Here is a 14404-nt window from a genome sequence, read left to right on the forward strand (position 1 = left end):
AGTCCATTGTTATACATTCATTTATGTGCACTGTGTTGCTTGTAGATGCCATGTCGGAGCCTCAGCCTTAAATGAGCATCCTCTGTCTAGTACTTCAGGGGCTTGCCTAGGGTTTTCTCGTGATGGTGAACCCAGAGAATCTCTATAGCCATGGATCCAACTCCCAGGACCACTGTTTTACATGCTATTCTCATGAGAGCAGTGGTGGAGGGACAGTTCCATTTGAGAACAAAGGAAAGAAGGGACAAAGAGTCTAAAGGCTAGGAAGGCAATGCTTATTTGGCTTGGTTTTGTTTTTCCTTTCTCCCCAGCTGTGATGTTATTATGCCTAAATAAATACTGTGTTGGGGAAAGTTTTGGAAGCACTAAGACTATGTATGACTCAGACTCTCTCTGTCACCCTGGCCTTTGCTCACAACTCTCATCTGGCTCAACTCAATATTATGAACATGTTTCTTCAGAAGATAACTGTGTGGTCAAAAGGAACATTATCACCTTGTGTGCTGTAACTCCATTTAATATATATATGTATATATATATATATATATATATATATATGTATATGTATATATATGTGCACGCACACACACGTACACATGTTACTTTAGCATTTTAAGATGCACTCGCAAAATAATATGTGGCCTTTTCAGACATTCTTAGCATTACCTATCTCTCCTTTCTCCCTCTTCCTCTATGTTACCAACATACTTTTAATATTGTCTGGGTGGTTGAGATACGTGCTGAGAAATGGTGTTTTATAAAGTTTGATCTGTGCAACAACATAGATGAACCTTGAATAGTAAGTGGAGAAAAATACCTTTTTTCTTTTTTCATCCATGTTGTTACACATAACAAAATTTTCTTTGTTTCTAAAGTTTCCTTGTGTAAAAAAAAAATTTCCTTGTGTGGAGTTAATGGTTTGTCTATTAATTATGTTCTACTCACCTCCCACCCCATTTCCCCTAATTTGTAGGAAGACTATAGGTTAAAATACATTTAGACCTTTCTCTGTAATTAGATGAAGCCATAATTTACTGTGGTCCATGTTTGCTGTATTTTACCAATAGGTTATTATCTTTATTGCATTTTGGGTCATCCACAATTTCAGTTTTTATTTTTTTGTGATTGAAGGGTTATCGGTGATTTCTTCATTTCTGTACTGTCTAATTGTCTTATATTATTGATAGTTTTCTGGCTGAATGTGATTGCCTTGTCATCTAAAGAATGCAGCGCGCTTAGTGGAAGAAAATAAGCGTGTTTACCTTGCACTAACATTTGAGTCCTTTTTCTTCATGTATTTGATTTTCCAAATTCCATTAAGTTAATCCCTCACAGTGTAACACAGTTGTTTATACAGTTTAGACATATTTCTGTTACACAACCTACTTGATTTTCAAGGCTCCATTCTGTTTTTTCCTGAGTCATTTTCTGCAGCATGAATAATAAATACCAAGAGACAGATATTGGGGTTCCACCTGAAGACTAGAAAAGCAAAAGCAGCCAAGCCACTAGAGAGCTCTTACCTCTTTGAAATCTTCAGACTGAAAGAGAACCAGTCCTCGTCTGCCTTATATTCCTCTCTAGTGCTGGGATTAAAGACGTGCACCACCACTATGCAGCCTCTATGGCTGACTAGTGTAACTGCTGGATTAAAGATGTGTGCCACCACTGCCTGGTCTGTATGGCTGACTAGTGTGGCTGCTGGATTAAAGGTGTGTGCCACCACTGCCTGGTCTGTATGGCTGACTAGTGTGGCTGCTGGATTAAAGGTGTGTGCCACCACTGCCTGGTCTGTATGGCTGACTAGTGTGGCTGCTGGATTAAAGGTGTGTGCCACCACTGCCTGGTCTGTATGGCTGACTAGTGTGGCTGCTTTTCACTGACCTTCGGGCAAGCTTTATTTATTAAAATACAAATAACAGTTCATCACTGAGAGAAGTCAGGGCAGGAACTCAAGCAAGGCAGAAACCTGGAGTCAGGAGCTGATGCAGGTCATGGAGGAGTGCTGGCTGTTTGCTGGCTGCTTACTGGATTGCTCCTCATGGCTTGCCCAGTTTGCATTCTTGTAGCACCCAAGATCACCAGCCCAAGGATGCCACCACCCATGCCAATTAATAGTTTAGAAAATACACTATAGACTTGCCTGCAGGCAGCTCTTATGGAGGCATTGTTTTCAGTTGAGAGTCCCTCTTTTCAAATGACTCCAGCTTGTGTTAAGATGACACAAAGCTATCCAGGAACTATATGGTTTTGTTGTTGTTGTTTTTGTTTTTAGGATAGGCTTTCTCTGTGTAACAGCCTTTGCTGTCCAGACTGGCCTCAACCTCGCCGAGATCTGCCTGAGTGCTGGGATTAAAGACGTGCACTAACACTGCTGGGTCCATATGCACTTTTTACAATTACTTTTGCTATGAGTCCACTTGGTTAGAGAACATAATAGCTAACAGAATAAAAACCCATACAAACCAAAGCAACTTATCAGTGACAAATCCCTCTAGGAATATGTAGGCCGCCCCTATGCTTGGATGAACCATTGTTAGGAAATTGTCAGCAGTGTTGTTGATTCTGGTTGGATTTGAGAAAGGGATGTCTGAGCCGGGCCTGGTGACACACACCTTTAGTCCCAGCACTCTGAAGGCAGAGGCAGGCAGGTTCTCTGAGTTTGAGACCAGCCTGATCTACAGAGTGAGTTCCAGGACAGCCAGGACTGTTACACAGAGAAACCCTATTTAGAACAACAAAATAAAAAGGAAAGAGAGAAAGGAAGAAAGAAAGGAAGAAAGGAAGAAAGGAAGAAAGAAAGAAAGAAAGAGGGGGGAGCGGGGGAGGGAGGAAGGGAGAGAGAGAGGGAGGGAGAGAGAGGGAGAGGAAAAAAGAACAAGGTCTATAGTGCTGTGCATTATATATGTTCCATTACTTGAATTCTTAAAAAATAAAGGAAGTCACCTATCTATTCTTAATTGGTGTCTGCGGCAGACTGTAGTTCAGTGATTTATCTTAACTCTTAGACTATGATGTCATATTGTGAGGCACAATTAATAAAAACTCAGAGAAATTGGGGTTCAACCTGAAGACCCAAAAAGCAAAACAGCCAGCTACTGGCTCTTACTTTGACCTCCATCCAAAAATGGCGATCCTGCCTCCAGGAATCTCAGAATGAGACTGTGTCTGAGAGCTGTCTCCTCCCACTTTATAATCCTCCCTAGGGCCGGGATTAAGAGCATGCACCACTGGGATTAAAGACATGCACCACCCAGTTTCTATTGCAACTAGTGTGGCTACTGAGATTAAAGGTGTGTGTAAGGCTGAACAGTGAGGCTGTTTTACTCTCTAATCTTCTGGCAAACATTTATTTATTAAAATACAAATGAAATGCCACTATAGTATTGCTGCCTGGGGGACCAGCCTCCAAGCAGCACAGGGTTCAAAGGGCAATTCACAACATTAGACTTTTCTGTCTGAGGGTGTTAAGGAAAAAGACACTCACTCAATCTCTTGATGCTTTCCTTCTTTATTCTTCTGTATTTTTTAAGGCCCATGTAGCAGCAGAAAGGTCCAGCCTCTTCTGATAGACTGAACTGGAATGGACTGGGCTTGGACTGGACCCCAAACAGCCATACAAAGACGTATTTATTGATTGTTATACAGTATTTCCTCATACCAAGGTCCCTAATCTAAATTTGCACATCTTACTGAAGACCATCACATGCCTCCATGATTCTAGTCATTCACTATGCATTGTGTGCAATACACAATAATACAAGAGCCTCAAGTGTACCTGAGGTGTCTTGTGACCAAAGTCATAGGATGGCCACAGGACCCTTTGGCAAAACATTCACTGTTTTCTACAAGGATTCTTCAAGATGAAGGTACTTCTGAAATACGGCTGTTCAATCCAATATATCTACCCCATACAGTGACTGTGTTAAATTTCTTACAGAGTACAGGTAAAAATGCTTTGTTTCAGCTAATGATGCACACCGAGACCCGTGACTATGTCTTTTGGCATTAGAGTCTTTCAGCTCTAAGATTAAAGGATTTTGAGCCAGCCTGGTTCCTGGGACTCAACTGTTTCTCTTAATCATTAACTTGAGCTATGATCTAGGCAGCTCCTTAAGTGACCCCTTACATAGACCCCTGTTGTGTGACGTTTCCTTGTAGTTACTTTTATTTATCACAACTCTGTATTTTTAATATTATTATATAATATATTGTATAATGTAACATTATTATTATCAATTAAACAGTATCTGTTAGAGAGAAGTCATTTTTTATTATAGTCTACAGGTAAAAAATGTCCAGTGAGCAGGATGTTTCCATGAGATAAACACATTACATTACAGGCAGTAGGGCATCTCCCCATACCCGATTCACACCAGAGAAAGATAGCAACAGCAACATGTAAAGGCACAAGAGAATCAAAAGACATCCTGGAGTCTGTAGTCTCAGGGCCTTGCCTCACCCACCAGAGAGTCTCCTACTGATGGGCTGACACCTCGAACCCCAATTGTCACCCGCTGCTCCCCTGACATGGCTTATGTCTCATTGTGTTAACATGGGTGGAGTGGAACATGTCTTATCTCGCTGTTTTCCTCTTTCTAAGGTTGTGGCTTTTCCAGGATCTTCTGATGAGCTAAGCCTACCAGCTCTTGAGGAGTGGATACTGTATCTTTTTGTTGGTTTTTCTAGATAGGGTTTCTCTGTAGCTTTGGAGCCTGTCCTGGAACTAGCGCTTGTAGACCAGGCTGGCTTTGAACTCACAGGGATCTGCCTACCTCTCTCTCCCAAGTGCTGGGATTAAAGGTGTGTGCCAACACCGCCCAGCTGTGGTACTGTGTCTTAGTCTCCATCATTCTTGACTGGAGCCCTGATCCTGTTGATATTCTTCTATCATCAGCTATAGTGCTTTCTTCAGTGGTACTTTCAGAGAACACATAGGCATTTGGATAAGGACATGAACGAAGTAACAATCTTTGGTTTTTTTCTCTCTCTTTATTCTGCTCAGCTGAGCATAAACTGTGGGTAGTAACGATTACCTAAATTATTCTATTATTAATAAAAACTCCCGAGTCAGATATGGGGTTAGAACCAGATTGATCAGGGGCAGAGAAGTAACTAGTGACCTCCTTTCTGTCTCCTTCCTTAATCCAAAGAACACACATCTTTCTAAGCATCTCTCTACTACTTCCCATGTCTCTCTATATATCCTCAGTCCTCCAAAACCTCTATGGCTAATTTTGGTCAGCTATTAGCTAGCTCTGGCCTCGAATACAAGGTAAACCTTATTGCCACAGCAGAGTGGTAGTATGAACAATTCTGCAACAGGGCAGAAATAAAGTTTAGATTTAGATGTGGCCCTTCGCTGTTTCCACCTCTGTTCTCACCTCCTGCCCCAGGAAGCTGGAGTGTGTGGAGGATATTTCAAATAGTGAATGAATGGTAGTCAATTCATCTAATCTAATGCAGCAAAATATATTGCTTCTTCAGACTCAAGGAATGTCACCTGGCCAGACTTTAGGAGGCAAGCAAGACCTCTCCCAATTTTTAACTTTGTTAACATAGTTTGTGTGACTAGAGAGAGCTACAAGAGAGACCATGGGAAGGATCTCTCTTGAACAGAGCTCAAGTCTTCACAGCACCCTGGGTTCTTTTGGCCTTTTGCCTAGACCATGGACACATTAAAAAGCAAACAGAAGTAATAACGGCCAAGAAGCCTAAGTGGAGCTGCTGGAATACGAGACGATGTAGTCTTGACTTAGCTCCTGTCTTTACCTGGTTGCCCCCAGTTTCGCCTGTGACAGCAGTCTCTACAGCAGTCTGTGTGATAGACATCTTACAGCTGGAGAAACTGGAGTTTACAAAATGCAAGGAACTTGCCTAGGATCACCAACTTTGAAGCACAAGACTAGGTGCACACCACAATCTGGAACCATACTAGATGTTTCACAGAATTGAAAGGGAAGTCGATAAAATAATCAGGAAAGCACTGGGGCCCCCGCGGCAGCAGGAATCGCAGGCAGTGCCACACAGAGTAGGCTGGCACGAGCGCCATAGTTGACACTTCCGCCGCTGTGCTGGGCACTCCTGGAGAACTTGTCATCTGCTGTTCTGCTTTTGTGTCTTTCTTCGGGAAGTCAAATGGGACTGTCTACCTGCTTGGCAGCCTCCTTGTGTGTGTCATTGTTCCAGCTGCCAGCAAGTGAAAGGGCTCCGAGGTGGAAAACTGGGTTCTGCTTCCCACCACGACCAGCATCGGTGGTCAAGAGTGTTAGGATGCTGCCTGGCAGAGTTCAGTTGAAATTTCAGGAAACCTAGAAACTTAAAGTGCAGTTGCCACATGAGGATTACTGGTGGTTTCTGAATTAGTCACAAAATCTGACCACAGATGAAGCGATTGTCCAGCAGAACCTACCAGCTATCAGGAGCAGTCAGAGGAGCGACTGTCAGGGACAGCTCTCTCTAACTTCTAGCTGGTCCTGTGGGGTCTTCAGACCATGAGTCACCTTCTTGAGCAGTGTTTCACTGTAACCACCTCATTAGCCTTAGTGAACATTTCTCTGTGTATCAGGAGGAGCAGGTTTTTGCCTTTTTATCTTTGTCCTGCCTTAGGCTCTTTTGTGTTAGACTACAGAACACTGGGGCTGAGATACTGCTCAGCCATTTGAGATACTTACTGCTCTTTTAGATGACCTAAGTTTGGTTTCTAGTGCCTGTACCAAGTAGTCATAACTGCCTGTAGCTTATGTTCCATGGACTCTGATGCTCTCTTCTGGTTTCACCAGGCACTCACACACGTGTGCACATACTCCACATACTACATGCACCTACATGCAGATAATGAAAATAAATCCTTTTTAAAAGGACTAGCCCTGGGCAGTGGTCTACAAATCAAGTTCCAAGACAGCCAGAGCTACACAGTGAAACCCTGTCTTGGGGAAAAAAAGAAAAGAAAAAGGACTAGGAAACGTATTTTAAAACAAACAAAAAATGAGGCTAGTACTCAGTAGGTACATAAAAATATTTGAGCAATTTGAATTTTCCCTTAAAATCTTTTCTTGTGAAGCTGAAGTGATTCTTACGAATGACCAGTTCAGGTGTGAGCTGCCATATGGGTACTGGAAATTGAACCTGAGGTCCAGTGCTCTTAACTGCTGAACTATCTCTCTAGCCCCAATATTTTAATTTTATTTTTTTTTTTAGGTTTAATGTATTTTTTCAATGTGCTGTGGGAAGATGGATCAATAAGCTTTCTACTTTTGTTGTTACAGGTGTTCCAGGACTTGGGTACTGAAGTACTGTCTGGAGCTGCCCAAGGTTACAACATATGCCTCTTTGCCTATGGGCAGACGGGCTCTGGGAAGACATATACCATGCTGGGGACTCCAGTAAGTGTTAGCACTGGAGTGAACTATCTTCCTAATGTCACAACAAACCTGTATCTTACATTGTCCTTACCACTGTGATATGGAGCATGACCTCCATAATCAATATTAAAGGGATTAAAGGCATGCGTGTGACCCTCTCCTATACTTAACAATGGCATTTTACTAGTTTACCTGAACAGTAAAGTTTGTATAATTAGTCTCTCTTTGTGAAACTTTGAAAAACTAGACTTTCATGATTCCCTTTGACAATGAGTCCTTGTTGATCCCACTGGATATATGTATTCCAGGTTCATCACATAAAGCTTCACAATTTGACTGGGGTTAAACCTGGACTGCATTTTAGTGCTATACAGGGATAAGAATGCCGTGTTCAGCTTTCAAAGCTATGTGTATTAGAAGAAAGCAAGAGATGTAGCTTTGCTGGGGGCTTTTTAAAAATGTAGAGTATAATGCAAGTTGTTTTTAATCACAGAAAATTGAGGGGATAATGCCAGGTATGGTGGCACATGCCTTTAATCCCTTTAATCTTTGAAGGTAGTAGAGGCAAGGCAAATCTTTGATTCCAGGCCATCCAGGGATACACACTGAGACTCTGTCTCAAAACAGACAACAGCAATAAAAATAAAATTAAGGGGATAGCATTCCTTAAGAATACCCTTAGTCAGGACCACGGGGGGTGCACCCACCCACTGTGACAGTGGAACTGATCTATTGGGAGCTCACCAAGGCCAGCTAGACTGGGACTGAATAAGCATGGGATGAAACCGGATTTTCTGAACGTGGCGGACAATGAAGGCTGATGAGAAGCCAAGGACGAGGGCACTAGGTTTCGATCCTAATATGTGAACTGGCTTTGTGGGAGCCTAGCCTGTTTGGATGCTCACCTTCCTGGTCCTGGATAGAAGTGGGAGGACCTTGAACTTCCAGCAGGGCAGGGAATCTAGACTGCTCTTCATTCTCAAGAGGGAGGGGGAAATGGAGTGTTGGGAGGGAAAGAGGAGTGGGGAGAGGGGGAGGGGAGTGGGGGAAGGGGTAATGTGTGCAAGGAGGGGGAGGGAAATGGGATTTTTTTTTTTTGCAACAACTAAAAAAAAAAAAAAGAATACCCTTTCTAGCCAGGCAGTGGTGGTGCAAGCCTTTAATCCCAGCACTCTGAAGGTGGAGACAAGTGGATCTCTGTGAATTTGAGGCTAGCCTGGTTTACAAGAGCTAGTTCCAGGACAGGCTCCAGAAACCCTGTCTCGAAAAAACAAAACAAAACAAACAAACAAACCTAGAAGATATAGAAGTATGCTAGTGAGATGACCTGAGCACTGGTTGACAAATAACATTGTATAGAAACAATCTGAAAAAATAGCCCACTTCTCTGGGTACAGCTCACTGTTCCCTTTGTCTGTGGTTAGTGTGGTTTCAGACATTTGAAATTAAGAAAAAAAAATCCTACTAGGTCAAAAGGGATAAAACCTTAAGCCTCTGGTTATGAGATAGAGGAAATACCTACTTCTTTGGATTTTTGCAGTTTTGCAGAGGGTGTTTGTGTGTGCTTCTGTATCTAGGGATCTAGACACAGTAGGGATCTAGAAGAGACCACATTAGTGGTGGAAAATGATAAAGTTCATTGCAGGAAAGCACATGTCTAAGTTTGCCAGCTTCTCCTATCTATTTATGGTAATAATCTGCCTCTCATCTGTGTCTCTTGATAGTGCCAGCCTCAAGTTTTATACGTCCTTCTATCGTGGCTAGCTAGCACTAAGCCCACACACCCCTCCTCTGTGTTTGGGGGGGTCCAGGATCCCGGGTGTTTGGGGGTAAGAGGAGGGCAGGGGCATTGCCCAGAGTGAACAGTAATGTTTTTCTTTTTCTGTCATCCAGGCTTCTGTTGGGCTGACCCCACGGATATGTGAGGTATAGACTCTCTCTGATGATGTACTTTCAGAGTAAGTTTCCTATGTCAGCTCCCTTCAGGGAAATCTGACCCTCTGATTTTGTGCAGGCTCTCTTCATCAGGGAAGATGGCTGTGCCTCACTGCCTTCTTCCCGCAGCATAAAAGTAAGGTAAGAACTCAAGCTCCAGACCCCTAAATGTCCTAGTTCCTTGGTCTGTTTGTAAAGCTCCTAGCAGTGAGACCAGGACCTGTCCTTGATGCTTAGATGGCTTTTGGGAATCTGTTTCCCATGCTGGATTTCTTCAACCAGCCATGATGCAGATGGAGGAGCTCAGTCCTGCCTCAACTTGATGTGCCCTGCTTTGTTCAAGCCCATGGGGGCCTGCACTTTTCTGAATGGAGGCAGATGAGGAGTGGATGGGGAAGGGGGGATGGGAGGAGGAAGGGACTTGATGCACAGGACAGAAGGAGAGGAGGGAGGGAAAACTGTAATTGATATGTAAAATAAATGGAAAAAATGTTAATTAAGTTTTAAAAAATTAACTAAAAAAATGCTATCTTAGTTCCTTTCTTGTTGCTATGATAAAACACCAAGACCAAAGCGACTGATAGAAGAAAGAGTTTATTTGGACTTAGGGTTCCACAAGGTTAGGATATATAATGGTGGGTACAGCAAGGTGACAAAAAGCAGGAACAGGAAGCTGAGAGCTCAAATCTTAAACCATAATCATGAAGCTGAGAGAACTAGTGGGGACTGTCAGGAGGATTTTAATCTCGAAGCCTGCCCCAGTGACACACTTCTTCCAGTAAGGCTGTTCTGCTCACTGTCTCAGTTACTTTTCAATTGCTGCAAGAGGACACTAGGACCGAGGCAACTGGAGGGTCCCTATTGCGAACAGCACTGAAATCTGTGGAGTCCTAAAGGTAAGGAAGATGTCTGTTCCAGCAGAGGATTCTGATTTTGTGTCGACCCCTAAATAAATAACCGTCTATTTGTTAGTTCTGAGCTAGTGTGGGATTTCTTTTAAGTGTCCTTCCACATAACTGAGACCCTTTTCACATAAATTTTTGATTTTATACTCAGTTTATGTGGTAAAAGATTCATTCTGAGATAATATCTTCTCTCTACATTAAAATTCCTGTAGTGGAATGTTAGGGGGATAACATGACCAAAATGCAGGCAAGACTCAGATCTACATGATCCACATGTGCCTTCTGTAATTTCTCTTAATCAAAGCCAATTCTCTCTTCCAGTTGACAATACCCTGGGTCTGTTTAAGTCATTGTCACCAGCTAAGGTTTTGTTTAAATTAATCAGGTCGTCAGGTTTTATTCCAATAGTGTGCCATAGAAGGAAAATGTCCCCTAGCAATCTTTGGAAGTCATTAAGAGTCTGCCAACAGTCTTTCCTAATTTGCACCTTCGGGGTTTTATTTTTTATAAACCTATTTTATAAGCTAAATAATTTAAGTTTATTATATTGCATTTAAATTAAAGATATTACACATAATACTGCTTCAAGGGACGTGGACATACAACTGAGATCAAAAGAGACTTCTTATAATAAAGTGTGATAAGGCAATAAGATAGTTACGTTAGGTGGCAAAATAGATATAGTAAATACACAACTTTAAATAAGCAGCTGAGAGATGCCTCACTGAGCTACTATTTGAGCGTCGGGATTGTGTGGTCACTAGGATGAGACTGCAAATACAGTGGGCTAGCTGAGTGCTTGGTGTACAACGAGATTCCATAAATTCATAGTAACATTCTTACGAAGAATGTCTGAAATCATTAGGAGTTGGCTAGATTTCTGCACCCTCTGCCGGCCGGCCTTTTGGGGGGAAGGAGCACTTGATGAGTGCTCTCTGTCTCTTGTTGGAGCTCCTCACTGACTCTTCCCAGAGCCTGAGCCCTTTGATCTCTGTCTGCTTATCCCAGCTGAAGCACCACTTTCCAACTCTTGACTGTCTCTTAGATCACATCCTGAGCGATCCCAACAAAGGATGCCTTGTGAGGTCAGGTTGTAGTCCGACCCTTGCTAAATTGCTGTTGTCTTTTACTAGCCTCGTCTCTGGTTCTCCTTTTTTCATCGCAAAGTTAAAAAGCCATACTAAACCAAGTTTCAGGCTCTACTCCGGGTGGGTTCTCACACAGAACCCAATACTAGCAGCTGGTGCCCCTAGTCCAAAATCTCCTCAAAAGCCTGGCCCATAGTCTCTAGCACAAACAGCAGTAGGTAAGAAATTAGGGTAAACCTGAACTCCCAAACTATGCAGCAAACACCTGATGTTTTCAGAATACCCATCCTCTCTCCATAGCCCCGCCTTCTTGGATCTTCTCCTGGGTCACACCCCAACACATAATCATCTGCCATGCCTCTCCCCCTTAGAACCCCTTGGTTGTGTCTTTGTGGAAGTGGAAGGTTGTAGGGCATCAATTGGTGTCTGTCATTGTGATGCGATAGGTAACAAACAAGGCCTGCCTGGTCGCCAGGGTAATGGCGCTTTCACAGTTCCAAAGGCAGAAGCCTCAGTCTCGTCTTCCGACCCAGGGAGAGTGGTCGTGTTTCAGGGACGTGGAGGCGGAGGCGCTGAGTTTGGGATTCCAGAGTTGACGTGGCTTAGGTCGAGCGGTATTCCTGAGTTGACTTGGCTTAGGTCGAGCGGGGGGGAGCCCGGCTTTGCCGGTGCCACCCACCTGCAGGTGAGTCTGGTGGGCAGGCCTCGCTGGGAGCCCCGCATAGGCCCACAGTGCACCGCTGGCCAGGGGACACTGGAGCTCAGCCGGCCGCCCCGCCCCTCGCAGCTCCGCCTCTGTCACCTGCCCATCCTAGGTGGCAGCCCAGTTGCTGCAGCCCTATGAGGCCCAGGAGCATTTAGACACCCTGGTGGCCAGCAGGGTCCTTTCTCCTTGGGAGAGGCTCAGAGGTGGGCGAGCCGGCCAGTCCTGCGTGTTTCTAGGTGGGGTGTGTGACAAAGCCTGGCTTTAAGTCTAGAGACTCCTTTATAAATATGCTAATCACCCTCAGTGGAAAACCACACACTATATGCCTGAATCTCAACATCATATACCTTATGGAATGTACAGATATGTGTCAATAAAAATAAGAACTTAAGTTTCCTATGGGTGTCTCTAAACATAATTATTTAACAGTTTCTGTTCATTTTTCTTTAGAAAACCACTTCTCATTGATAAAACACAGATATAGAAAGGCACACTATAAAACATATAGTTACTGTAACAGATATAACTTGGTTGTCCATTCTAGAAGCCCTTCTTTATGCTTTCCTTTTAGTTTTATTATCCTTTTGGGAATCTTGCCCTTTTCACTTGCTACGTCTTCCATCTTTTGCTTACAACGGTGTGTAGAGAGACATGGGTCCTGCGGCTGTGGAGTTGGACACTCCGCAGGAGTGCACATGGCTTATGTGGTTCAGTGTGTTCCTCTGTCCTCTGCGTTTCCTGCAGATGTAGCAGGATGGGTGGCCTGAGTTTCCATGCTTTGACAAGACTCTAGAAGGTGGTTATCTTCTTTCTTTGGGAAGTTCATAATGTCTGGACTTTACTTTATCAGCTATTGACTGATCGGTATCTAGATACCTTGATCAGGGCCTGAAAATGTTAGAATAGTTGTTTTTTTTTTTTCTGAATAATTTTATGGGAAGGTAGTGCACACTTGTGTGTGCGTTCATGTTTGTGTGTGTGTGTGTATGTGCGTGCGTGTGTGCGTGCAGGCTAGAGGTCACCCCTGGGTGCCCTTAGGAATCCTCCACCCTTGCCCTTTTGAGACAGGGTCTCCCTGGGACCTGTGCTGGTCAGATAAGTGAGGATGGCTGTCCAGGGAGTCTCGAGGTCTTGCCTTCACATTTTTGGTTCTAGGATTCCAAGTGTGCTGCCAGACCTGGCAGTCTGTGAGCCATTCCCTCATCAGTGTGCTCGACACACTGATTAGTTAACAAACGCCAATTGGCTCTGCCCTTTGCTTGGTTTGTTGCACACCCGTGGCTACCATCTGTTTCCTCTTGAACGGACACTGCTGAAGCCAGATTTGGTGGTGGTCGTTGATTTTGACTGTTGCTACGTTAACCTGGGGGTTGACAGGAAACTTGATTGTGCAGGGACTTTTCTGTTGTTGGGGGGCGCTGTTTGTTCTGCTCAGGTTGCCCACAGGTCTTTGCTGTTCCTCTACTTGCTTTGCTCTTATCTGGGGATCTAAGAAGCACACACATGTTCCTTCTTCCCTGCCTATTGCCATCTTCTGAGTCCATCAGTTGGTTGTTTGCTTATTCCCAAGAGCGGCATGTAAAATTTAAAGACAGAATAATCATCTGATAAGTTATATTCTAGTATGAATTTCTTTAGAAGATTTATACAGATCTCTATGAAAGATTACTGATGGTGTTCATTTCCTTTATTAAAATTAATCTTCAATGGTTGGGGTGTGGATTAGCGGTTGAGTGTCTACACAGCATGCGCAGGCCCTGAATCCTCAGCATAGGGGCTTTGGGGGTGTAGCTTTTCTGAGCACAGCCTTTTCTTTATGGGTTTAATTTTCTGTTCACTGATTTCTGCTCTGGACTTTGTCTCCTGCTCTCTGCTTGTGTTGCCTTTTGTTTTCTAATTCTGCTCAGAACAAGCGGATACTGATTTCAGTCATTTACTACTGTAAATGTCTATACTCCACATTGAATAGTGACTCTCCACTGACACCACATGGTTTGTCAGGGAAACTACATGAAAGAACGGGCTTCGGGAACACATGAGAAGGGAAATTTTGATGAGTCTTGGGGTTTTATCGAAAATCAGAAAAGGATCAATGTGGGAGAAGGAAAACTTAAGATTTTTGTTTATCAATGAAAAAACATAGGGTATTAAAAGGCAGCCCTTAAGACATCCTTGACAATGATGTCCTTGCATTTAAAGATTGTGTTCTTGCATTTTATTATTCAAACTGATCCTAGTGATGATGCGTGCAATAAGGCACCTGAGCAGGACAGGGTGTGGCACACAGCTGGCTGCACCCAGAATCCAGTGACAGTCCCTTCTCTCACACAGATGATATGGGTACTAATGTCTAGCTGCACCCATCTGCTTTACTTACTCCCCAGCAGCCTGTATCTGTTTTTACTG

The 14404-nt window shown here is 43.5% G+C and overlaps 2 protein-coding genes across 16 annotated transcripts in view; both read left to right on the top strand.

Annotated features, from left to right (window-relative positions):
- Nucleotides 1–9443, top strand: part of LOC142844282 (uncharacterized) — a 33350-nt gene extending 23907 nt beyond the window's left edge. The window contains exons 4-6 of the mRNA XM_075962617.1: nt 7269–7385; nt 9258–9290; nt 9379–9443. Of these exons, the coding sequence (XP_075818732.1) occupies nt 7269–7385; nt 9258–9273 (133 nt within the window). The 3' untranslated portion in view covers nt 9274–9290; nt 9379–9443. The remainder of the gene's footprint in view (nt 1–7268; nt 7386–9257; nt 9291–9378) is intronic.
- A 662-nt stretch (nt 9444–10105) lies between these two features.
- The window catches only part of LOC142843734 (uncharacterized), a 67365-nt gene continuing 63066 nt past the window's right edge, over nt 10106–14404 (top strand). For all 15 annotated transcript variants that reach the window (XR_012909686.1, XR_012909687.1, XM_075961613.1 and 12 more), the window contains exon 1: nt 10106–10195. The gene's annotated coding sequence lies outside the window, so the exon portion shown is untranslated. The remainder of the gene's footprint in view (nt 10196–14404) is intronic.

The sequence above is a fragment of the Microtus pennsylvanicus genome, chromosome 2 (genome assembly GCF_037038515.1).
Source record: "Microtus pennsylvanicus isolate mMicPen1 chromosome 2, mMicPen1.hap1, whole genome shotgun sequence".
NCBI lineage: Eukaryota > Metazoa > Chordata > Mammalia > Rodentia > Cricetidae > Microtus > Microtus pennsylvanicus.